At 35.5% G+C, this 26,582-nt stretch overlaps 1 protein-coding gene across 2 annotated transcripts in view; it reads right to left on the bottom strand.

Moving 5' to 3' along the window:
• The window catches only part of LOC110743174 (triadin-like), a 59,674-nt gene that overhangs the window by 11,455 nt on the left and 21,637 nt on the right, over window positions 1-26,582 (bottom strand). For both annotated transcript variants that reach the window (XR_004184420.1, XM_021937925.2), the window contains exon 3: window positions 25,864-25,902. Coding sequence is in view for 1 of the 2 variants with exons in the window: in XM_021937925.2 (XP_021793617.1) it covers window positions 25,864-25,902 (39 nt within the window). In the remaining variant the exon portion in view is untranslated. The remainder of the gene's footprint in view (window positions 1-25,863; window positions 25,903-26,582) is intronic.

The following is a 26,582-nucleotide window of genomic DNA, read 5'->3' as shown; positions in this document are numbered from 1 at the left end:
ATGTGCCAAAGAAATATATCCTTTATTTGGAAAAAAAATTTGTCTAATTTGGAAGTTATTAAAAGGGAGGTTCAAAATATGAGGGAACCAGTGAGTTAAAAAGAGAGATGTAAAGAATGTTATGGATAGAAAATGTACTTTCTGGTTTGGTGCAGTGGATCACAACTGGAATCTCAGCACTTTGGTAGGCTGAGGTAGGCAGATCACTTAAGGTCAGGAGTTGGAGACCAGCCTGGCCAACATAGTGAAACTCTGTTTCTACTAAAAGTACAAAAATTAGCCAGACATGGTGGCACACATCTGTAATTCCAGCTACTTGGGGGGCTGAGGCAGGATAATCATTTGAACCCAAGAGGCAGAGGTTTCACTGAGCCAAGATTGCACAACTGCACTCCTGTCTGGGTGGTGCAGTGAGACTCTATAAAAAAAAAAGTATTTTCTTTTGCAAGAAAGTATATAATAAAAGAGTAATTTTATATGAAGAGGGATCTTGTATAGTCAATTTTTATCCTAGTGCAAAATGACTGACTATTTAAGATAGAGGTAATATAGGACAAGTCAGAAAGTTCAAGCATGTTGTAGATAGTCTGTGTAATTTTTGGTAAGATTCATAAAGGGGAATTTATAAAGGGAACTTTGTGTATAATTAAAAACTTGCTACAATTAAAGAAAATTATTTGTAAAAACCTTTCCAAAAATGGCCTATATATTAAAACCAAATTTTCTAAAGGTATTAATTTGCTAAATTACTAGAAATTTTTATTTTCAATTCTGCAATGTATTTCTTTTGAAAGCTACGCAGATTCATGTAACTCTCTCCTTCAGCTTTTTTGTGAGCTCCTCTTAATTTTTCTCCTCTGTTTATGACTGCTGTTGTGGTCTGACGGTAAAATGTTTTGTCCTAGATATCTGTGGGAGGAGTGTTTTCTCCAAATATAGCTAATTCTATGCTGTTGGTTTTCCTCAATGTATAATCTCATTTTGGCTTTTGGTTTTTAACTCTTAAGTTGCTTAGAAAGGTTTTAGGGCTAGTAGGTACCTGCTCAATTCCATTCCCTTTGGCCCATGGATCTTGATTTTTGTTTTGTATTATCCCTTTTTGTGATGGTCCGCTAGAGGCAGCATCAATGGCCAAATTTCATTTTGTCCTTTGCTGATGACAAAGTCATGTGCTGCCTGCCCTGGGTCCATCATGTCCCTCAGTGGGACCCCCATGACTGAGGCATTTGGAGTCAGGGGACTTGTAGCCAGTTGGATGTTCTGGCCTGGATCAGAGTGGAAGTGGGTGGGCACTTATTGGCCCTTGAACCCGTTTTAAGCAGTGTGGGAGCCAGAGACTAGGAGCCAGGAAATGAGTTTATAAAAATGACTTGTCTATGGACAAGTTTAGCTGCTGTGGTCTTAGCTTATGGTAATTAGCTACACAAACTTCCATTCTCCCTTTTGGAATTTAGGTCAGGTTCAAAAGGCTCTCCACTATAAAAATAAAATATTACCCTTCTTCAGAAAGGAAAAATAGCTCCCCTGTTTAACCAGGAGACTTACTTTTGCTAAAGCTTAGAAAGAAGAATCCCCTGAAGATCAACTACAACCAAAATGGAAGGGCCCTTATCAGGTGTCACTGAGTACCCTCACTGCTGTTAAGCTTCAGGGAATACCTAGCTGAGTACATCTGTCCAGGATTAACCTATGTCTTATGAGTTACAGGTATAAAATGGGGACACCAACACCTATATCTGTGAACTTTTGGGGGACCTCTGCTATTTGAAGAATCAACATCTCAGCCAGAAGTGGTAACATGATACTGTGGGTGAGAATGAGAGCTTTAATTTTTCTCTTATTCCTGATTCGAATACTTCTTTTGTATCACTTTAACCAATCTCTTGGGAAACATCTCTTTTGTCTTTGTTGGGTATAGAGGCCATGTTAAGGCCCAGCTGAATCACAGTGTCACTGTTTATCCTGTTTGCTCTCCTAGTTACTATGATCCAGTATGTGTGGGAACATAACTGTATAGTAAATATTTCAACAATTATTGCATCAGGAAATCATCTTCACAGTTGCTGGATTTGTCATCAACATTCCCAGGATAGAGAGGTCTATCTTATGGCTTATCTGGAAAATCACTCACTACAAGTCTCACTTCCACGTCTCACCTGGTTTTTACCTCAGACCTAACTAACCACAGTGATGCTGAAATATTTAAATCCCTGCTTGGTAAATAGAACTCTCCTCAATTCATGGATTGTACCAGAATCCTCCTGCCACCATTACTTGGACCGAAAAATTGTGTATCTAGATCTCCAGTGCACAAATGAGTCTATCATTTGCACCCACTGTTGTGTTAATGACGCAACAGCAGAGGCTTCCTTGTGATTCTTTGATTCAACTACAGTTGGCAAGTTCCCAAGGCTGCAGTAAGGTAAATGGTATTCCACTTCTAAGTTAGGAGACCATATATGGTGCATTCTTCCAGATCACGACATACAAGGGAAAAATCACTGCCTAGTCTGGAAAGGTAGGAGTACCCCCCTTCTGAAAAATAAAGATTGTCCTGCTGCCCCCATTGGAACATGGAAAAAATATCTCTATAGACCCAACTTGGAAGCAAAGGATAAACATCACACCCTGTAGGGCTTCAGTTTGTGCCCCCTGCGGGCTCATTTTTGTTTCTGGTCATGAATGGGAAGAAGTAAAACACTGTCACCTTTAGGAACTCCCTAGGGAGTCACCTGTTGTCTTAGGAGTAGCTTTCCCTTGTACATCAAAAACTTGGAACAGAGGTGAATGTACATTGGCCAGTGTTTTTCCCCCAGCGGTCACTGTGTATTATTTCATAAGACCCAAGAATACCAGAAGCCAGCCAGCAATAGGGTTGATTCTGGCAGGAATCAAGGCAGTGATAGGACTAGCAGCACCCTGGGGAGGCTTTGTCTACCATAAGTCGATCCTAAGGAGCTTGACTCAAACCCTAGAAACCTTAGCCACCAACACAGGTCAGGCATTAAAGGGAATTCAAGGGTCCTTAGACCCTTTGGCAAATGTAGTTTTTGATAATAGACTAGTGTTGGATTATTTACCTGCTGAACACAGTGGATTCTGCACAGTTAATAATAAAACCTGCTGCACATATATTAACAACTGTGGACAAGTTGAGATTAACATTCAAAAGGTCTATGAGAAAGCTACCTGGTTACATAGATATGACCAGGGCACTGACGCCAGCTATATCTGGCCAACTATCAAAAGTGCCTTCCCAAGTCTTACCTGGTTTTTACCTCTCCTAGGAACTTGATTGCTAACTTGTTACTAATTTTGGCCCTTGCTTATTTAATTTCCTAGTAAAGTTTGTGTCTTCAACATCAGTGGGCCCCAACCTTTTTGACACCAGGGACTAGTTTCATGGAAGACAATTTTTCCACAGCCTGGGGTGGGGGGTATGGATAGGGGGAATGGTTTCAGGATGAAACTATTCCGACCTCAGATCATCAGGCATTAGATTCTCATAAGGAGCATGCAACCTAGATCCCTTGCACATGCAGTTCACAATAGGGTTTTCACTCTTATGAGATTTAATGCTGCTGTTAATGTAACAGGAAGTGTAGATCAGACAATAATGCTCACTGGCTTGCCCACCACTCACATCCTTCTGTGCAGGCCTAACAGGCCACAGATTAGTAACAGTCTAGTAACTTGGAATTGAGTAGTAACTTGGAAGCAAAGGATAAACTTGGAAGCAAATCCTGGGGATTGAGAATCCCTGTTTTGGGGACCCCTGTTTTAGATTACCATGATTCCAAGTAAAAACAGTGCTGGCACAAGACTTCCAGCCAATCCCATCTACTGACCTGGAGAATGAAAGTGTTCTGCTTCGGGGCCCCTTACAGCAGGTATCTGGAGATTTTTACTCCTCTAGTGTTAGGCAGGGCCTACTCCCATAAACTCAGCAAGAAGCAGTTACAGAAAATGAACCTCGCCCTTCTGCAGTCCGCTTAAGATTAACGAGGAGTATCTAATCTTTGAGGGGGCAGGAAATGAGGAGGGAGGCAGGACTTTGACTCCAGAGGCAGAGTTCAGACACTGGACCAGATTAAGGACTAGCTAAAACAGGGCCAGGGCAAAAGCAGCTTTCAATCAGACATGCCCACCAGTGTGCCATGTAAATTAACCCTTGCCATGACAACACCCAGGAGTTACTGCCCCTTTCCATGTGACTCAACGATGACTACCCCTCCCCTAGAAATTTCTGCATAAACTGCTCCTTAATCTGCATGCAATTAAAGGTGGGTATAAATCTGACTACAAAACTGCCCTGAGATGCTACTCTCTGCCTATGGACTAGCCCTGCTCGGCAGGAGCAGTTACAGAGCTTAACATCTCCAGAGCTGTAAAGCTGCCTCTTCAATAAGGCTATTTTTATGTACCTCTGGCTTGCCCTTGAATTCTTGCCTGAGCAAAGTCAAGAACACTTGCAGGCTAAGTTTCACTTTGGGGCTCGCCTGCCCTGCATCTATAATATGTTATATATTTTAAAATTGCCAAAAGAAAATATTATTTTATATTCTAATTACAAAGCAATGAAAAATTGGTGAGGTGACAGATATCTCAATTAAGTTGATTGATTCTTTCTACAATGCATCCATAAATCAGAACATCACATTGTACCTCATATATATATATACACAATTATTATTTATCAATTAATGTGGCAACTCACGCCTGTAATCCCAGCGCTTTGGAAGACTGAGGTAGGTGGATCACTCAAGACCAGGAGTTTGAGACCAACCTGGCCAACACAGTGAAACCCCATCTATACTAAAAATACAAAAAATTAGCCGGGTGTAGTGACACACGCCTATAATCCCAGCTACTCTGGAGACTGAGACACTAGAATAGCTTGAACCAGGAGGTGGAGGTTGCAGTGAAATGAGATCGCGCCACTGCATTCCAGCCCGGGTGATGGAGTAAGACTGTATCTCAAACAGAAAAAAAAATGAATGAATGACAAATTAAAACTTTAAAAATCTTATTAATTTAAATCTCAAGAGTAAATTGTTTAATGGGGAGATGCAGTTCGGATAAAAATCAATCTGAAATGTTGTAGCACTATTTTCTCCTGGGTTTATTGCTCTTTAAGAAATCTATTTACTCGACTCCTGATAGATTTTCTGTTGTGGGAGCATGTTTAAATTTAAGGGCATATTAACAAATCTTGTTTTTAAGGCCAGTGATTCTGATGCAGATATATCTATGCCTACCACTACTTAGAACAGAGCACAGGTTGACTCTGCTGTAGATTTCCATCTTAGCCAGAAAGAGCCATCTGACAGGCATTTTACCATTTAAATTGACTTGAAGATTAATATCTAAACTTTTAACCACATATATTCAATATGAAAACCATTGGGGGATACAATAAAATATCATAAGGACTTTAATGGGATGCTTCAATCAGTTTAGAAATTTTATCCCATTTTACTAGAAGCCATTATTACTCAGAGACACGTTTTCTGAGATTCACGAAACTTTTAGTTTTCAAGATTAAAATGGAAATATAAATGTTAAATACATAAAATATAATATAAAACTATAATAGAAAACACCTTCTGATCTGTATATGAATTAGAGTAAACAAATATTCTTTTTTCTTCCTTACTTATAGAGGTATTCGCATATAAAGGCAGTCTCGTTTATCAAATGTGCTGTAAAAAGTTACTTGAATAAAATAATATAGTTTAAAGTATCTAATTTTGGAAATATGTTTTTAGGGATTTCATGGATAATGATGTATGTTAATATTATTTACACAGTGCTGAACATCAGGGAAAGAAATGGTAAACGCTTTGAAAATTTCCCTTTAGTCTTCTATAAGTCATTTGGTAAGCAAGAATTGTCTCTGACAATTAGAATAAATTTCTGGAAAAATTTTGCTTCACGTTAGGATAGATAGAAAAGTGGCCTGATAGATAAGAAGTAAAAATAATATTTATGGTGTTTTTTATTTTTAAAAGCAGCAATACTGGGCAAGATAAGATAGTGTTTGGAAAGTTCTTTAACCTAGGTCATCTGTAGCAAGGTCTGTGGTTGATACGACTTTTTCATCCTAGTTGGTATGCATTGGCTATGCATTATGCTAAGTTTTCTAAGCACCCATTATTTTTGAAGTTTTTTTTTGAGGCTGCACTACAATAATTTCTATGAAATATTTTTACTTGTTATTTAAGCATCTTACTGTTGACCATTCTGTTCTCACTTTTCATCTCAGACAGTTATCTCATATTTTGCCTCAAATGACTAGTGAGAAACCCTTTGGGTCCGGCCTCTTGATGTTCAAAGGTGATTAAAGTGATGTTAAAGAGACTGTCAGGCAGCAAATTTTTGTTCGCACCATGATCAAGCATGAAAGATTAGAGGAAGTTAATAGAGGACCAACAGAGAAGTAGATGTGATTAATCAGAAACACTACTTTGAAGCTTTTTTTAAAATGTGGATCTTAATATAACACTGATATTATACAATGATTATTTAATTATCCAATCATTCATTCAGTAAACATTTAGTATGTGCTAAGCCCTTCAGTCTCCCAAGAATTTTTTGCCAATCAGGCTTACCTATCAATTGAAACTGAATTCTTACGGATGAGTTTAATTCTGAGCACAGCCACAGAAATAAGATTTGGTTGAAAGGTCATGCTAGGTATATTTCCTTCAAAGGCCATGCAAAGGGCATATGCATTCCAGACATCACAAATTTCCCTTGAAAATATGGAGAAGAATAGAATATCAAGCGGTAAATGAACCTTTTCCACTATTGAATCACATATCCAACCTTCTGAAACAAAGTGGATATACCTCAGCAATTCAAACTTAAGTCCAAAATTGAATTCATGATGTACTATTTCTTCATCCACACATGTTTCCTATATTAGTAAATGATACCATACTTCCCCTACTCTTCCAAACAGAAGGTTGGAAGTCTTCTAAGATTCCTCTCCATACTCATATGTGTGAATAACTTCATCACAGACTTGAGAAATATTTTTATATATAAACATTACATTAATCCATGAAATTAAAAAAAAAACAAATTTGAGCTAAGAGCATTGTTTTAAACACTAGATAATATATTGAGCATTACAGATAGTACATAAGCATGATTAGTTAAAAAAAAAAGAAAAATAGAGGATTATTAGGTTCTAATAATTGATGAAACGAGCCATCTCTATTGTCCATAGAGTCCTGTTGATTCTATTTTGTAAAGATATCTTGAGTATGACCCCACTTGGTTATTTCTTTCTCCATTTCTGCCTTCATTGTGGCCTCAAATATATCATTTTTCCTGTTCAAATGTCCTTTCTCTTTTTTGCTACTTTTCACTAAACCATGCCCCTTTACTAAGACTCAGTTCACTCTTCATCTTTCTCTGGAAGCCTTTCCTGACCTCCTTCCACCAAGGGTTAGAGAAAATTTGTACTCTCAACATCTTATGTAAGTCGCCATCCTTTTACATTGTAATTGCAATAGTTTACAATCATTTACTCATTTGTGTCCCCCAAATAAGGTATGAAATTCACTAGGCAGGGGACTGCAGCTATCATCTTTGTATTCTTAGCACCTGTGCATTGTCACACATAATAAACCATAATTGTCTTTAATAAACAAGTGACAACACCATATAAAATGGAGAATTTCTTTGCTGAGAAATTTACACTCCAAATACACTTCTGCTAACAATTCATCAAAATGTTGCTAAAATATTAGGGAAGGAGTTGCAGAAAAAGAGAATTACTCTGCAGCCCTTTACTGAAACATACCATTAAAGGAAATACTACTTTTTCTCTCTGCATAGGAGATTTTTCAAAATTATATCATGGTCATCTTGCTTTGGGATATGTGAAAATAAAACATGTATAAGTTTATACATGAGATTTCTCATTAATGTTGATTATAATTACTTCGCCTAACAAATGGAGAGAATTATGCCATGTTTAGGTGTGACTATTGGATAGCTTTGGTCTGGAATAGAAAATGCATTGGAGATAATTTTCTACTGATGAGTACTCTCTGGCACAGCATGTTTTATTTGTTAAGATTTACTAAACTCTGTCACCCTAATCACCTCCCCATCATACCCTAATCCTTTAAGTGGGTCTTGGGGAAAAAAAAAGTTAGACAATAAGAAATGGGCTCCTACTATGATATATGACCTGGGAGATCCTATTCTTGTTTGGAATGTCAGGACATTGGTTAGGGCATGGGAAGGGGTGAACAGTTTGTGAGAAGGAGAGCACAGTAAAATGTCTGAATCTTGATGGACATGGCTAAAGTAGTCAAGCATGGCCCTTAAAGGAACCATTATTTCTCTCAGGTTTGCTATTTGTCACTTCAGTATCAGCACCTGGGCTTGAGAATGTCTTGTTCTGAGACGAAGGAAATGAGACTAGAAGAGATGGGTAGTTATTATGTCTTTACTTGTCCACTGCACTCAAATAAATACTCCTATTTTTCTTTCTTAAGATGTTTTGGGTTATTAAGTGTCAAATTCGAGCAGCAAGTAAAAGAAAAGGAAAGACGTCACACAGGTGCCCATAAGAGGCATCTGACACAGTTTCCTCTGGAATATTATTTAATTATTAAACATCAGGCCTCTTTAAGCATCTCACCAATGTGAAGTACTTCATCACAGACTTGAGAAAATGTTCCATACATAAATTCTATTATATTAATCCACTAAACGGGAAAATAGAAAAAGAATGAGCTAAGAGCTTTGTTTTAAAAACTAGATAATATAATTGAGCATTAAAAATAGTATATAAGCATGGTTGGATGAGAGAATGAAAAAAGGAGATTGAGAATAGGTTAAAATAATTAATGAAACCAATATATTTTAGAATAGCAAAGAAGCTATAAACTAAGCAATATGTTCACATGGAGAAAACTTGTTTCTTTTAAATTTCTGAACGTTCTATCAGAGGAACTTACAAATTAGCCTAGAAACAGAATGCTTTCTAAGAGAGTTGACTTCTTAATAGTCAAGTGTGTAAAAAGCTTCCAAGTTTTTCTTTTAATTTAGAAGAACCACAGCACCTGCTTCCTATGTGGTAAGTAATAAGGACTTCTCCAATGAATGGCTTTTACCATTCTGAAAGATGCAGTTTAAATTTCATTACTACCACCTTCCTGAGTTAAAGTTTAGTTTGGGTTGAAATTGGGAAGGAAGATTTTCAGTAATTTATTTTTAAAAGAAAAGAACAGAGCATTATTTTTTAATTTCCATAAAGTACATAAGCAAGAAAATCAGTTTGAAGAAAGCTCTAAAAATTCAAATTATGGCTTTTGGAGGAGTCTAAAATACAGACAATTGAAGATTAATAAGATTAACTATCTGAATGGTGGCCAATAACACTTTATTTACAGTATATGCATAAGTAATCTTTAGTAATTTTAATGAAGTTATCATCATTCTGTCTTTTTTCTCTTGAAAGAGAGGATGTGTATATTTCTGGAGGATCCACACAGAATGAATTTCTCTGAGATTTTAAATCAGTTGAGAAAACTACACCTGTCATAGACTGGTTCAGAAGCTATTAATGAGATTATACTTGATTGACTGAATTGGCTAAGAAATAGTTCTTCTAAGAGCCTGAAGATAAATTCAATCAAAAGAATATTCAAGACTGTAGCACTCAAGTGACATGAAATAAAAATTGATTTTAGTTTTGTAAGTAAAACGGCCAATGATTGTGTTCTATTCAGATTTTGAAAGATATAGCAATGTTTAATTCTAGAAAGTTGTTGTCTCATGTACTTATTAGTATAATATATAACTAAAATATTAGATGTTTATTTTGTGTCCAGAACCACTGTAAGCATTTTAAAAGAAATATCTTACCACTTATAGTAATCTCCACGAAGTCACTTTCTCTATTTAATGAATTAAGAAAGAAGCTTCCAGGTCCATTTTACTACATAACGTACATATCTTATTGCCCTTGATCATTCAAAGACATTAACTGGGCTCTTACTATGTGCCAGCGACTGTTTCCAGCACAGGAAATACATGAAATGAACCACAAGCGTTTCTGCTCCAAGGAATATGTAGCATACTGTCCTGATAGCATCTACATTTGTTATCTAAGCTTTACTTTAGGTATCCAATTCAAAAGAGCCCACAATTCCAAATTTTTCCCCTGTCCCCCTATGACATTCATCTCTGTTTATATTGAGAACAAAATTGTAGTGGTATTTTTCAAGTTCTATCTTTTGTAGCAAAATAATATGGAGGATATGTTGACAAGAGGAATATACACTGCTTTAAAGGTTAAATTGAAGTAAAAGATAACTACCTGTGATATTGTAAATCTTTCTCTCACGTCCTTGAAGTGAGTAAGGCCATGTGAGTAAGGTCATTGATAAGCTGACAGAAGCCAGGTCATCTACCAATTTTATAACTCGGGTATCCAATTGATCTTTGTGAGTCTGCTTCCCTGTCTGTAACTTGGGCAAAATAATGAAACCTAACTGTCAATTTATGATTTTACATTATAAAATCAATTTATACATGTATGTAAATGAATCCTCTTAATTGATTGATTGCTCCACTAACATTAGTTATTTTTAAATTTTCCAGGATCTGGCTTAGTAGGCACTCAATAAATGTCCTTGAACTAACGTGGTTAAAACCATTACAGCTTTCCCAGTTTATTGTACATCTATTGTAAGTTTTCTTGTAATAAACCAACCCCCAATACATATATGTACATATATGTATATATACACACATATACATATATACACATATATATACATACGTATATATATACACAGACATATATATAATAATGGCAAATATCTGGTGGTTATTCAATAAACCATTTTGTTAATGATAGAAATGCTGATTTACTGCCGACTCATAAATGAAAAATTCACATGCAGGTCTCCGTGTATATTTATGTAGTGTTTATTATCAGTCATCACAGATATTAACTGTTTAGTAATCTTTGCATTGATACATTTCTTGAGTGTTTAAGTTATTCACCTATGCATCCTTAAAGGTTAGCAAAGTCTAATACATGATAAAAATTTAATTTTACATATAATATGTAAATATATGATTCTACATATTGTTATAAATATACATATATTTCTCTTGCAGGATCACTATGGTAACTTTTAAATAGATATTATAATATATTTAACCTATGGATGACAGATATAAACTAAATAGAGTAATCAATTAGAAGTTTCTAAAGTGATAGGCCCCGGTGTGTGATGTTACCCTTCCCGAGTCCAAGTGATCTCATGGGGGGAGGGATTGCATTGGGAGTTATACCTGATGTAAATGACGAGTTGATGGGTGCTGACGAGTTGATGGCTGCAGCACACCAACATGGCACAAGTATACATATGTAACAAACCTGCACGTTATGCACATGTACCCTAGAACTCAAAGTATAATAAAAAAAAAAAAAAAGAAGTTTCTAAAGTGATATGAGCCAAAGAGACTCTGGTGACTGATAAGTATCAATGCATACTGTTTTGCTTTGACTAAGTCATTCACCCATTATGTAAAATTTTCAGCCAATTGGTAAAATATAAAGACAGTTTACCCTTGATATGCATGTTCTAGCTAAATATGGGTTTATTTATTTATTTTAAGCTCACATAAACACACAGGTAAGCCAGTGATCTTTTGCATATGCAGTGTCAGAATAAAGGAACAGTTGTCTTCTTCAGTCGTTTTTAGGATGACCAAAGTCCAGAAATCACAAATCAAGTGAGTGGGTGAATGATGCTAATCCGTGCTTAGGATAGGCGGGGACCTCACTTAGTTAGCAAGCAACGATACAGTAGCTTGGTATATGATCATTTAACAGATAGGGATAATGGAATAAGTGAATAAAACATGGAAAGATCAACAAAAATAGGACCAAACACGTCCATTTTGAATTAGCCAAGTTTGTGGCAAGAGAGAAACTTGATTTTATATATAAATTTGAGATAATAAATTTCTATATTTCTATCAAGTAGCCAGGCGATGCTGATGTTATTCTGTGGACCACACTTTGAATAGTAACTGTATAGATTATAACCTTTAATATTTTTCACTTGCTTTACTGATATATTTTATTTATATGTGTTTATAGTTCATTTAGGCATTTTCGTTATGTCACATTTAGATATGCATTACATCACTAAATTCTTACAATAAACTTGATAGGCTGGCATGGAATGTACTGCCAGTAATTCCATTTTAAAGAAGCTGAGACTTAGAAGTTAAATGATGATGTCAAATCACTTAGAAGTTAAATGATGATGTAAACCACTCCATATCAATTGTCCTAGAGCTCCTCTCTCTATACCATTCTGCCTTCATTGATCTTTTACACACAGAAAACTGCCTTTGCATGTGGTATATATCATAAAGTCAAGAAACATGTCAAAAATAGATTTTAAAAAATTGTTAACCAATCATTTCCTTTCCATAAAGATAATGTTGGACCTGCTGTGGCTATAGTGGATTTTGAAAGATTTTTTTCTGCCTTAGATATCAAAGATATAACCCATAGACGAGATAATATAGGAGCTAAGACACAAGGTTAGAAGAAATCTAATCTATGCAACAAACGACATAAATGCCACATGACACATTAGAAGAAAACACGCGCAAACAAACCAAGGATAAAGACATGTTTACCGCTAGAGAGTCACGGGTAGACGGGATAGTTTGTTGATGAGATTGGAGGTAAGATGAATAAACAGGATGTTTTTAGTGAGCGATTAAGTGAAAAGGGAAGATTCAAAAGACATTGAGAAGAGAAAAATTCACAGAATAGGTAATGGTTTTTAAATGTCTATGTGGGCTTCTGGTGATGGTTATGGTGGATTAGACAAGTAGAAACTATGCAAATAAATATGTGAGGGCAGTATAATATAATGACAATGAATGACAGTAACCTAGCACCGTTCCCTACAGATGTCCATTTTGTAAAGATAAGTAGCATAGGCTTGTGGTGGATCTTTAAAGAGAAAATGGAAACAAGGTAAGTTAATGAGTTTTTATATTTATTCAGGGAAGAGATAAATAATAATCAGAAAAAACAGGTTTTAACCAGAAGAGGAAAACAATGGAGAGAACCAAATCTGGGAGACACATAACTTCGTGCCTATTTGGATCCTGGGTTCCGAAACAGAAAGAAGAGGTGTAAATGACTCAGAAGTTTAAGCCAATGTAACTGAATGGCAAGTCATGACTTCCATGAGATAAGGAGTAAAAGAAAAAGACAATGGAAGAGATGTTGAGTTCAATTTTAAGGAAAGTGTTTTGCAGACAGAATAACGATATAAAGAAGTTGATTAAGAAGTTAGAGATGCAGTTACAGAACAGTGAAAATTTTGTATATGAATATTATGAATATTAATTTTCTTTTCTGGTTTTTTTTCTTTTTTTTTTGAGATGTAGTCTTGCTTTGTTGTCAGGTTGTCAGACTGGAGTGCAGTGGCGCGATCTCGGCTCACTGCAATCTCCACCTCCTGAGTTCAAGGGATTCCCCTGCCTCAGCCTCCCAAGTAGCTGGGACTACAGGCATGCTCCACCACGCCTGGCTAATTTTTTTTGTATTTTAGTAGAGACAGGGTTTCACCATGTTGACCAGTATGGCCTCGATCTCCTGACCTCCTGATCCGCCAGCCTCGACCTCCCAAAGTGCTGGGATTAAAGGTGTGAGCCACCACGCCAGGCCTAATTTTCTTAATATATAAGTTAGATAAATGATTGCATATTACTTGTGTAAGTCTTTTTTATAAACATATTTTTTCTCTTGTGTTAACTTTTTTAGTTTATTTGAAGATTGCTTGACAAAAAAAACTGTGTTTTCGGTGCAGAGCATTAAACACAGGTTTCTGATAATTTTAAATCAATGGACCAAATAAAATTGTCCATGAAGAAACTGATGGATCCATGAAACTGCTAATAGAGATCAAGCTGAAAATAAGCTGATTCTATAAGATTAAATAACTGGTAAAGATAAAGATTTTATGACTGTTATTTAAAACATTATTGGTCCTTGACTTAAAGGCTTTGTTTTCCAGGTTTCAAAAAAAGTCTTTCTTAAGCAATTTGGTAAAATAGAGTTATGTAAACAAAGATAAAAACATATTTCTTCTTATTTAATTTCTCCAAAAATTTAAAAACTATTTGCAAATATTTTTATGGCAATATGGTTATTTACAAGAGTCCAATAAAATCTGCTCTCTCTTTACAGCAAAATACAATTGAAAACATTGCTTATACTACCAAGGTGCCAAGGCTTCGATTAAAATGTCACATTTGAAAATATGCCTAAAATTCCTGACCTCAAGAGTTCTCATTCTTGCAATGAGTAAATAAAAACTGCCACTTCCTGGAAGGCCCAGGAACCTGAAGACAGTAAGTAAACTCTAAGGTCGGCCTTGGTTTGGCTTCCCAGCTTCAAGAAATTTTTAAATCCAGGGTTTCTATATGATCAATTAAAAACATATTTACAAAGAAAAGCTACAGTACACCTGTTATTAGATTATAACTATATATATCATTTTTGAGCTATTGTTATCTATCTATAGGCTAGACTAGGTCTTAAATTGTTCTAGGTTCCTCCAATTCAACTTTCTTCCATAAAAGTGGCAAAATGAGAACTGCTCTGTCCTTAAAGCCCTATAAGGTAATGCTAGGCAAGTTTTAAAGAACAACTCTCATGTCTGGTATATGAAACCCAGAAAGTTCACAAAACCACCTGACGCCATGACCAAAGACATTCCAACAACACACTAGGACAAAACGTTGCTGTTTTCCACATGAAACAACTTTCCTTGAGATTTTGCAACAAGATTCCATATTCTTATGAGACTCTTACACCTCTCAAGACTGCCTTTTTCATTTGACTAGATAATGGCATAATTAAAATTTCAGTCAGTAGATTCTGTCGGTAACTTGATATACCTTGACCTAAAAATCCCTTTAATCTGTATTGTGAGCAGCTCTGACAATATCCCTTTCACAACTTTTTGTTCAAATGGTACTGGCAATCTTTTTGGTAAAGTTGGTATTCTCTGTTTTAATTCAACCCAGTCATAAACTATCACTCAGTGGCTACAACAAGTCTGACCAGAATATGTTAGACTTTTAGATATGTTTTGCTGGTTCAGAATTAGGTTTAAGCTTTCAAACTATTATTCAAGCCGGATTTATTATACGTTTGCTGATTGTTTATTTCTATGATGATTTTTCAGTTTTGTTCCTATTGCCTGTCAAATCTTTGTAAAGCCACTCTTCCAACAGTATAATATTAGTGCAATATCTCAAGATGTTTGTTGACGTCTGCCTATGGACAGATAAAATGGAATTTGATGCTGGGCTCCAGCCAAATCTGCCCTGAGAACAATTTTCTTTCTGGCCCATTTGTTACTTTAATGTGGTCTGAGTGTCTGATGACCCCAAACATTTCCCCAGACATGGGACAGAGACAAGTGGGACAGGTTCATCTTGACACCAAGGGACAATTAAGCCTAACTGTAAAATGATTGATTAGCGATGCTTTCAGCTAAGGATGTTGATCAAAGGGGGGAAATGTGAAAGCTGATATTCTAAACTGGGACATTCTTGTCATAATCAACTGGAACAAAGTCTAGAGAAGCCAAGGGGAGAAAACACTTAGGGCACAAAACAGGGCTCCAAGAATGTAATTCTCTGCACATACTTGACTGCTGGAATTGCTTGTTGTAACCTGAAACCAGTTTTATCTATAGCTTCTGAGATAACTTGCTGCAACTCTAGAATGAATTTTGTCCACATGTGTCACTCACCCATGGGAGCTAGCAAAACTTTCTCAAAAAGCAATACATAAAATTTCTCTTTTCTTAATAAATCCTCTAATCTTGTCTTTGTTCTTTGGACATAATCAAAGACCACTGAGTCTGCAGGTATGCCATGAATTGCAATTCTTTTTTCCCAAATAAAACATGAAATTTAGAAATTTGTCTTTAGATCTTTATTTTTACTTCAAATGCATTTCATGTTTGCCATCATTTTTATAAACGGGTAAAGAAAAAAAGAAATTTAGTGTCCAATAATATGCTATACTAAAAATAAATAATTGTTATACTGTTGCTCCAGTATTTAAAAGCAGTCATTTCTTGTTGTTTTATTTTTAACAGTTATAGGTTAAATGATTTAGCTTTGCCAAAGAAAGGATTTTTTCTTTTTCTGAGAAATAAGAGGTGATAACCATTGTCTAATATCGCTGAGGGATCACAAAAAGCAAGAAAATCATCCTCCGGATCTGGCAGCAATTATGTTATTGGTCACCTTTACAGGAGAGGATTTAGAAGAAAAGATTACCAAGCAGTTCTTCTTCATAAATATTCAGCTTTAATTTAATTTATCTTTTCATTATTCCTACAAAACTCCGGGGAAATTTTTTCTTCCTCTTAATTAAAAAAAAAATGTCCTCCACCTAGAGTATGTATTCCAACACTTCTTATATCTGGGACAGTTCTTTCTTAATTAATATCTCTCTCTGTTGGTTCCTTGCTCCTCCTCTTCATGGAATACTTCACCCTATCATAAACATGAAGACAGTAAAAATATTTCTTTGATTCTACATACAAGAATGTTATTTTTGGCCTCCGTTTGACAACAAACTCCTCACAAAAGTAGTTTGTGCATTTTCTTCACTTATGATTTATACTTTTTTAAAATTCCTATAAACTAATTTCTGTTTCCACCACTCTACTGAAAATGCTCTCCAAACATTCACAGGATGACAGGGTTTTGGGTCCTATGTATTGGCTTTGTCTCACTCATCATACCCTCATGACCTTTCTGAGACATTGATGCTGACTTCCGACATTCCCACTTTTGCCTGAAAGTGTCTATGCTTTGGGAGGCTGGCACACTGTATTGCCTGATCTTTCTGGTAACACCTTTCTTCTCTTCACTAGCTCTTTTGCTTTTCCAAGAAGTTGTAATCAGTTATTTTCTCTTTTCTTATGCTTATTTTTTAAAAGTAATTTCAACTTTTATTTTAGATGTAAAGGGTACATGTGCAGGGTTGTTATCTGGGTATATCGTGTGATACTGAGGTTTGGAGTACAAACGATCCCATCACCAAGGTAGTGAGCATAGCACCCAATAGTTCGTTTCTCAACCCTTTATCCCCCCTCTCTCTCCCCTCTCTAGTAGTCGCAAGTGTGTATTTTTGCCATCTTTATGTCCATGAGTATCTAATGTTTAGCTCCCACTTATAACTGAGAACTTGCAGTATTTGCTTTTCTGTTCCTGCACTGATTCGCTTAGGATAACGACCTCCAGCTGCATCAATGTTGCTTCAAAAGACATAATTTTATTATTTTTATGGTTGCATAGTATTTCATCATGTAGCTGTACCATATTTTCTTTATCCAATCCACCACGGATGGGCACCTAGCTTGCTTCCATGTCTTTGCTATTGTGAATAGTGCTGTGATGAACATATGGGTGCATGTGTGTTGTTTTTTTAGAATGATTTATTTTCTTTTGGATAAATATCCAGTAATGGGATTGCTGGGTTGAATGGTAGTTCTGTTTCAAGTTCTTTGAGAAATCTCTAAACCAGTTTCCACAGTGGCTGAGCTAGTTTACATTCCCATCAACAGTGTGTAAGTTTTACTTTTTCTCAACTTTGAAGAGCTCTTTCTTTCCTTTGTCTTCTACTCTAAACCTCTCACTTCATAAATACAAAACCCAGCCTGAGATTCAAAGTGAATGTTCCCAACTTACAAGTGTCTATAGAAAATCCCTATGTAGAGACTCCACCAGCATCACCCCACATGAATTCCCTTTGCAACTTCCAGTTAATCACCTCCATCCTCTCACGCTTCAGACCTTGTAGTTATACAGAACTAATGTCATCAATATCTACTATTTTCATATGAAATAGTTTTATGATTACAAAAGCCTTTATATTACAGTACAGAGAGAATGATTGTCTTTTTAAAGCATAAGTACTCAGAGGCCTGAAGGAATATGTAACAAAATGTCATTAGTAGTTTTCAATAGATTTCAAAGCTGAGTGATTTTTTAAAACTTAAAAAATAATTTACTGAACATTAGTCATGGCTCTAAATACTTTTGAAAGTAATCAATGTTAATAAATTTAATGTAAATATCACAAGGTCATTACTTTCTCTTTATGCCACCTTTATGTTGCTCCTACTTTTATTTTATAATACACAGATTGTTATAAAAGATTTTGGTTCTAACTCCTGATTCTAACTTATTTCAATGTAATTTCACTCTGCATGCCATTATAAGACTAACAATTCCACCTTCTTCTCAATTATGGCCTCAGGAATCCAAATTTCACTTTAGTCTTCTAAGCCCCCATTCCTGAATTTAAAGAGTCACCTTCTTTTGGCTGTATCCTACTACTGCAGCTTTACCACCTTCTGCTAGCCATGTGACTCCTGGAATGTCCTCACCTTTCCCACCAATGCTGTGCTCATTCCTGTCTCTGGGCTAGCTCATAAATATAGCTATCATACTGAAACTGGACTAAATAGAAAGCATCACTTCTCTTTCATGTAACACATATCCTAGGTAAGTATGATGAGCTTCACTCAATAGATAAGAAAATTAATGTTCAGAAAAATTAAGTAATTCAAATAAAGTTATACCCCTAAACAAGGGGCAAAGGGAGTCAAATTCATGTATCACTAGTATAAAGACAACACTGTTTCCGTCATACTTTATAGTAATGTAATCTCCTTGTATCAGCTGCTCTTACACAGTTGACTCTTGAACAACAGGAGTTTGAACTGGGCAGGTTCACTTATACCTAGTTGTTTTTTTTTTTTTTTCAATAAAGACATTGAAAAGTTTTGGGGGAGGTTTGCAACAATTTGAAAAAAACACACATGAACTGTGTCATATAAAAATACATAAAAAAGAGGTATGTCATAACTGCATAAAATACATGTAGGTACTAGTCTGTTTTGCATTTGTTACCATAAAATATACAAATATATAAATCAATTATAAAAAGATAAAATTTGTCTAAACTTCCACTATAAACACTTCCAGATCATACTAGGTGCCATGCACAGTCAAGAGAAAGGTAAACAAATGTAAAGATGCAGTATTAAATGATAACTGCATAAAATTAACTATAGTACATACTGTACTACTGTAGTGATTTTGTAGCCTCTCTTGCTACTATTGTGATGAACTGAGGTTTTGTGAGTATCCGCTTAAAATGTTGTGTGACATTAATCTCTGCATGAGCAGTTCGTCTGTCCAGTAAATTGCATATTTCAGTAAAATGTGATTTTTTTTGTAATTCTTATTTATCATTTTCAGTGCAATACCATAAACCTTGACTAAAATGATGGGACCAATATGATATGAAGTGCCACTAGTGACACTGGAAATGCTCCAAAGAAGCATAAAAAGTCATAACATTACTGGAAAAATTTGAATTGCTTGATAGGTACTGTAGATTGAGGTCTGCAGCTGTGGCTGTCCAACATTTCAAGGTACATAAATCCAGCATAAGGGTAATTATTCAAAAAGAAAAGGAAATTTGTGAAATCATCATTGCAACTACACCAGCAGGAGTGAAAACCTTGTACTTATTGCAAAATACTTTTTTATCTCATTTCGAAAATGCAGCTTTTATGTGAGTGCAGGATTGCTATAAGAAAGTTGTTCCTATAGACTCTAACATATTTGAAGAAAAAATGAAGTCATTATATGACAACTTAAAGAAAAAGAAAGGTGAAGAATGTAAAGTTGGAGAATTTAATACCAGCAATGGATGGTTTGATAATTTTAGAAAGAGATTTGGCTTTTAAAATGTCACAACAATAGGAGAAGGTTCAGCCAACCAAGAGAAAGCAGCAGACAAGTTCTCAGACACCATTAAGAAAATCATTGAGAAGAAAGCGTATCTGCCTGAACAGGTTTTTAATATGAAGGAAAGTGACCCATTTTGGAAAAATAATAATACTACAAAGGACATTCATTAGTAAGAAAGAGAATTGAGCCCCAGAATTTAAGCAGAAAGGGGCAAGTTAACTCTACTATTCTGTGCAAATGTAGTTGGGTTTATGACCAGGACTGACCTTATTTAGAAAGATGCTAACTCCCAAGTCCTGAAGGGAAAACATAAACACCAGTTTCAAATCTTTTGATTGTACAAGAAGAAGACCTGGACAATGAGAACCTGTTTTAGTCTGTTTTCATACTGCTAAAATAAATACCTGAGACTGGGTAATTTTATAAAGAAAAGAGGTTTAATTGACTCATAGTTTGCATGGCTGGGGAGACCTCAGGAAAATCACAATCGTGGCAGAAAGGAAAGCAGGAACATTTTACATGACAGCAGACAAGAGAGAACAAGTGTGAAAAAGGAACTGCCAGACACTTATAAAACCATCAGATATCATGAGAACTTACTTACTATCATTAGAGTAGCATGGGGGAAATTGTCCCCATGATCCAATCACCTCCCTTACAGTCCTTCCCTCAACACATGAGGATTATGGGGATTACAATTGAGATGAGATTCGGTTGGTGATACAGAGCCAAGTCATATCAGAAACATTTTTTCTGGAGTGGATCCATCAATTCTTTGTCCCTGAAGTCAGGAAGTACCTTTCCAGTAAAAGACTGCCTTTTAACATTCTCTTGATAATTGAATAATGCCATTGGCCACCCACAACTCTCTGAGTTCTGCACCAAAGGTGTTGAAGTGGTCTACTTGCCCCCAAACAGAATGTCTCTAATTCAGTCTCTAGATCAGGAGGTCTTAAGAACTTTTAAGGCTCATTATACATGGTTCCTTATGGAAAGGATTTTCTGCTATAGAAGAGAAACTTGACAGAGAGAACATCATGAAAGTCTGGGAGAATTGTATTATTGAAGATGTCATCTTTGTTAGAGGAAAAAGCTATGAAAGTCATCAAGCTTGAATCAGAATGTTTCTGTTGGAGGAAACTGTATCTAGATGTTGTGCATGACTTCACAGGATTTATGACAGAGTCAATCAAAAAATCATGAAATAGACAATAGGTATGACAAAAAAGGTGGGAGGTAAAGGATTTCAACATTCAGGTCTTGGACAAATTAAAGCACTAATACACAGCATGCCAGAGGAATTAATAGAAGATAATTTAATGAAGATGATTCCTTCTGAATTAGTACCAGACAAAGAGGTAGAAGATTTGGAAGAAACAGTATCAGAAACACATTGACATTAGAGAATCTGGCAGAGGGGTTCCAGTTACTCAAGACTGCTTTAACTTATTTTACAACATGGACCCTTACACGAAGCATTGCTTCAGTCAAGTAAATGCTGGAAGAAGGATTGGTACTATCTAGAAACATTTTTGTGGAAATGAAAAAGCAAAACCGTTAGATAGAAATTACAATCCATTTATGTAAAGTTACACTTCTCCTGACCCATTTGCATTTATTCCACCTCTTCGACCTCTGCCACCCCCGAGACAGCAAGAGCAAACCGTCCTTTTCCTCCTCCTCTTCAGCCTACTCAACATGAAGACATAGATGAAGACCTTTATGATGATACACTTCCACTTGATGAATAGTAAATGTATTTTATCTTCCTTATGATATTTTAAATAATATTTTCTCTTCTGTAGTTCACTTTATTGTAGGAATATAGCACATAATGCATATAACCTACAAAATAGTTGTGCATCAAGTTTATATTACCAGGAAGGCTTCTGGTCAACAGGAGGCTATTAGTAGTTGAGTTTTGGAGAAGTCAAAAGTTACATGTGGATTTTTCAACTGCATGGGGAGTTAATGCACCTAACTACCACATTGTTCAAGAGTCAACTGTATATTCCTGAATTTCTAGCTTAAATATATAATCTCCATTAACTTTCCACTTACTGCTACTTAGGAATGGATATAGGAATGGCTCCTCTCTCTAACTTCCTAGGGAACTTTTCACTAACATCATTTCCTTGTAGCCATCTTTCAATAGCTCATGTCTATGTCCCTGATGACACTCTTTGAGAATGGAAATAATATCTTACCACTTGTTTGTAAACTTCGCATCACTGAGCACAACTTCGGACATATGGTAGTGACATTAGCATGATACATGTTTTCAATAAGTTGATTGATCATATTTTATAATAAAAGATGCCTTAATGCTGATTGATCTTTCATAATAGTAAATTAAAAACAAATACCACATAAAAGTAGACATATTCTTTCCTCCGCTTAGTCTATTCTGCTATTAATACTTATGATTGCATTTAGATTCTTGTGTTGTGTTTTTCAGTTCTATCAGGTCACTTATGTTATTCTCTCTACTAGCTATTTTGTCTGTCAACTCCTACAATGTTTTGTCATAATTTTTAGCTTCCTTGCATTGCATTAGAATGTGCTCCTTTAGATTAGTGAAGATCAATTGTATCCACATTCTGAAGTTTACTTCTGTCATTTCAGCCATCTCAGACCCTGATCGGTTCTGAACACTTGCTGGAGAGGTGATATAGTCATATTAAGGGAAGATGGTACTCTGACTTTTTGAGTTCTCAGCATTCTTGCACTGATTCTTTCTCATCTTTGTGGGCTTATCTACCTTCAACCTTGAGGTTGCTGCCCGTTGAATGGAGATTGTTTATTTGTTTGTTTGTTTTTTGTTTTCCTTTTAATAGCCTGGTTTCCTTGCCATAGTGTTTCTGTAGTTTGCTGGGTGTCTACTCCAATCCCTAGTCACCTCAAATTTTCCAGTACCTGGAGGTATCACCAGTGAAGACCGCAAAATGACAAAGACGACTGCCTGCCCCTTCCTCTGGGAGCTGCGTCCCAGAGTACAAGAACAGACACATAAGCCAATAGGTTAGAGAACCCCAAAATAAGACTCACACCTACAACTATCTGATCGACAAAACTGACAGGATTCCCTATTCAATAGATGGTGCTGGGATAACTGGCTAGCCATACGTAGAAAATTGAAACTGAACCCCTTCCTTAGACCATATACGCAAGTTAACTCAAGATGGATTAAATACTTAAATGTAAAACTTAAAACTATAAAAAGCCTGGAAGACAACACAGGCAATACCATTCAGGACATAGGTATTGGCAAAGATTTCATGATGAGGACGCCAAAAGCAATTGCAACAAAGGCAAAAATTGACAAATAGGATCTAATTAAACCAACAAGCTTCTGCACAGCAAAAGAAGCTATCAACAGAGTAAACAGACAACCTACAGAATGGAAGAAAATTTTTGCAAACCATGTGTCTGACACAGGTCTAACATCCAGCATCTATAAGGAACTCAAACAAATTTACAAGAAACAACAAACAACCTCATTAAAAAGTGGGCAAATGACATGAAAATACACTTTTCAATAGAAGACATAGATGCAGCCAATAAACATATGAAAAAAGGCTTAATATCAGTGATTATTAGAGAAATGCAAATCAAAACTCCAGTGAGACCATCTCACACTAACCAAAATAGCTATTATTAAAGTCTAAAAATAACAGATGCTGGTGAGGTTGTGGAGAAAAAGGAATGTATATACAAAGTTAATGGGATTGTAAATTAGTTCAACCATCGTGGAAAACAGTGTGTTGATTCATCAAAGACCAGCGTGGCATACCATTTAACACAGCAATCTCATTACTGGGTATATAAACAGAAGAATATAAATCCTTCTGTTACAAAGACACATGTACACATGTGTTCATTGCAACACTATCTACAACAGCAAAGATATAGAATCAAGTCAAATGCCCATCAATGATAGACTGGATAAATAAAATCTGGTACACATACACCATAGAATACTATGCAGTCATGAAAAAGAATAAGATCCTTTGCAGTGACATGGATGGAATGGGGGGCCATTATCCTTAGGAAACTAAGGATAAACTTATAAGTGGGAACTAATTGATGGGCACATATGAACACATAGAGGAGAATAACACAAACTGGGGTCAATTGGAGGGTGGAGGGTGGGAGGAGGAAGAGGATCAGAAAAAATAACAAATGGATATTAGGCTTAATGCCTGGGTGATGAAATAATTGGTACAACAAATCCCCATTACACACTTTTGCCGATGTAAAAAACCTGCACATCCTGCACATGTACACCTGAACTTAAAATACAATTTAAGTAATAATAATAAAATAGACATAAATACTTAACGTAAACTAATAATTGGAAATTGTTAGTGCATGTTACTTTTTCTATTATATATCATTAGTAAAATAAAGCATAAATACAATGTTATGCAAACAGGAAAGGACAACATAATGCACCTATTTTGTACACAGTTTTTCCTTTTCTGAAGATAAATCTAAAGTTCAGTTGTAACTTTTGATGTAAACACTCAATATACCATTTTATCTCTATTATGCTTTCTTTCTGCAGCTTAAAATTGTTCAACTTTTCTTCTCCTTTTTTTTTTTTGAGACGGAGTCTCGCTCAGTTGCCCAGACTGGAGTGCAGTGACACAATCTCGGCTCACTGCAAGCTCCGCCTCCCGGATTCACGCCATTCTCCTGTCTCAGCTTCCCAAGTAGCTGGGACAACAGGTGCCCACCACCACGCCCGGCTAATTTTTTTGTATTTTTAGTAGTGACGGGGTTTCACCATGTTAGCCAGGATGGTCTCAATCTCCTGACCTCGTGATCCACCAGCCTCGGCCTCCCAAAGTGCTGGGATTATAGGTGTGAGCCACCATGCCCGGCCTCAAAATTGTTCAACTTTTCACTGATCTTCCAAAGAATGCATATTTTAAAATTACACAAAATTACTTCAAATGGGCATGCTCACTCACTAAAAATCACTAAAAATAAGAAAATAACGTAAACAATTTATTTTGGTCTAATGGCAGTGCTCTTAAGATAAATGACTTTAATAATTTAATATTTAACATATACATAGAAGGGTTAATTACAATAATTGCTTAAATATAGACTACGATTTGTGCAAATGAATACATGCAAACATTTTTAGACCAACAGCATGAATGTCTGCTTTTATGTAGTATCACTTTCACTATACAGAGAGATACAGATATAGATAGATATAAATATATAAATCTCCTTATATAGATATAAAATACTTGAATTAGGATTAGCCATGGAAAGACTATAATGGAAATTTTCCTTAGGATTTATTGTCTTCCTTTTTTACATTTTCCCCTATTCTATGCTACTCATCCACTCAACCTTCATCACTTGCCTTGAGTGCCCTGCTAATCTCTTGAATTCTTCCTTTGCCAAACCTGTTTTTAGAAAGTCTATTTTAAAAGTATTTCAACTTTCAAATTAATAGCCAATAGGTCAATGGATTACGTCTCCATAAAATATTTGCACATTTAATTGTGGGAAAGAAAAATGTTTAATCTGTTAGGTTGGATCGCGTGGGACTCCTTTTTTAGAGATCAAAAATGGTTGAAAGCAGGTAAATACAGGTTCATAAAAATCAATGCATGATAATAATAAATTGTGGGCATTTGTCACGCTCTGTATGGAGCCTCTGACATTTAAGGTGCCGTCTTAGCATTTCATAAACAGTGTTCAATTGCCCAGTAAATAAACAAAATAGTTCTAGCGCTTTGATAAACTTACCCAAAATCTGCTACCAGAAAGCAAGGAATTTTTGTTAACTTTAGCATACATTTAATTTTATTGCTTATTACTTGTAAAATATACAGCACGTAGCATCAGTTTTTTTTTTTTTTTTAATGTTTTGGATGTCTAAATGTTTTATCCAGCCGTGATTGTAAAACTAGCTTTGTTCCAACCAAACAGAACATCTCCTTGTATGTAAATCTTACAAAATACCCTTACCTGCTTTGGGCATCTTTTCATCTTTTTTAGTTTCAGGTTCTGTGGTAAAACATACACATAAACACATACAAACAAAAGGGGAAAAAATAACATTTGAAAAATAATCAGTACAAAGTGGATTAATAGGTAGTCTTCACTGATTTTTCTTGTCTGTTCTCAATTTCAATTATAGTTATATACTGTTAACAAAATATTAATGGAATATGTATCTTTGGTAAATTATAAAGTAACTTAAGCAAAAATACTTTGATTTTAATATCCAGTTTGCAAAAAAGTTTCATGCTAATCAAGTAATTTGGCTTCCTGTCTTTAATAAAAGCCAGGACTTATAATTTATGCTTTCTCCAAATATTGCAAATTTAAAAATTAATAAAAATTGCTCAGAAGAAAAATGTCATCAATTTTCCTAATTTGGCCAACTTAAGTAATTTTTTTTTGACTACTATACATTTAATTCATGGGGCTCCACCTGGTGGTTAATATAATTATTGTTTTCCTAGTATTTCTATTAGTATTAATTTTATAAAATAAATCAATTTTACTTAAATTTAATATAATAATATAAACAATCAGTGAAATGAAGTATCTTGTTCTCTTATTGTCCTGGGACAGTTTCTTTTGTCCAGAAATTCTGCATTCTAAAAACACCAGCATAAAATAAATTCATAGCTTCTTTATTCAAGTAATATTTATAGCCCCACCCTAATCAATAAGATACT

Source organism: Papio anubis, chromosome 6 (genome assembly GCF_008728515.1).
Source record: "Papio anubis isolate 15944 chromosome 6, Panubis1.0, whole genome shotgun sequence".
Lineage (NCBI taxonomy): Eukaryota > Metazoa > Chordata > Mammalia > Primates > Cercopithecidae > Papio > Papio anubis.
This window is presented reverse-complemented; position numbering and strand designations above follow the sequence as displayed.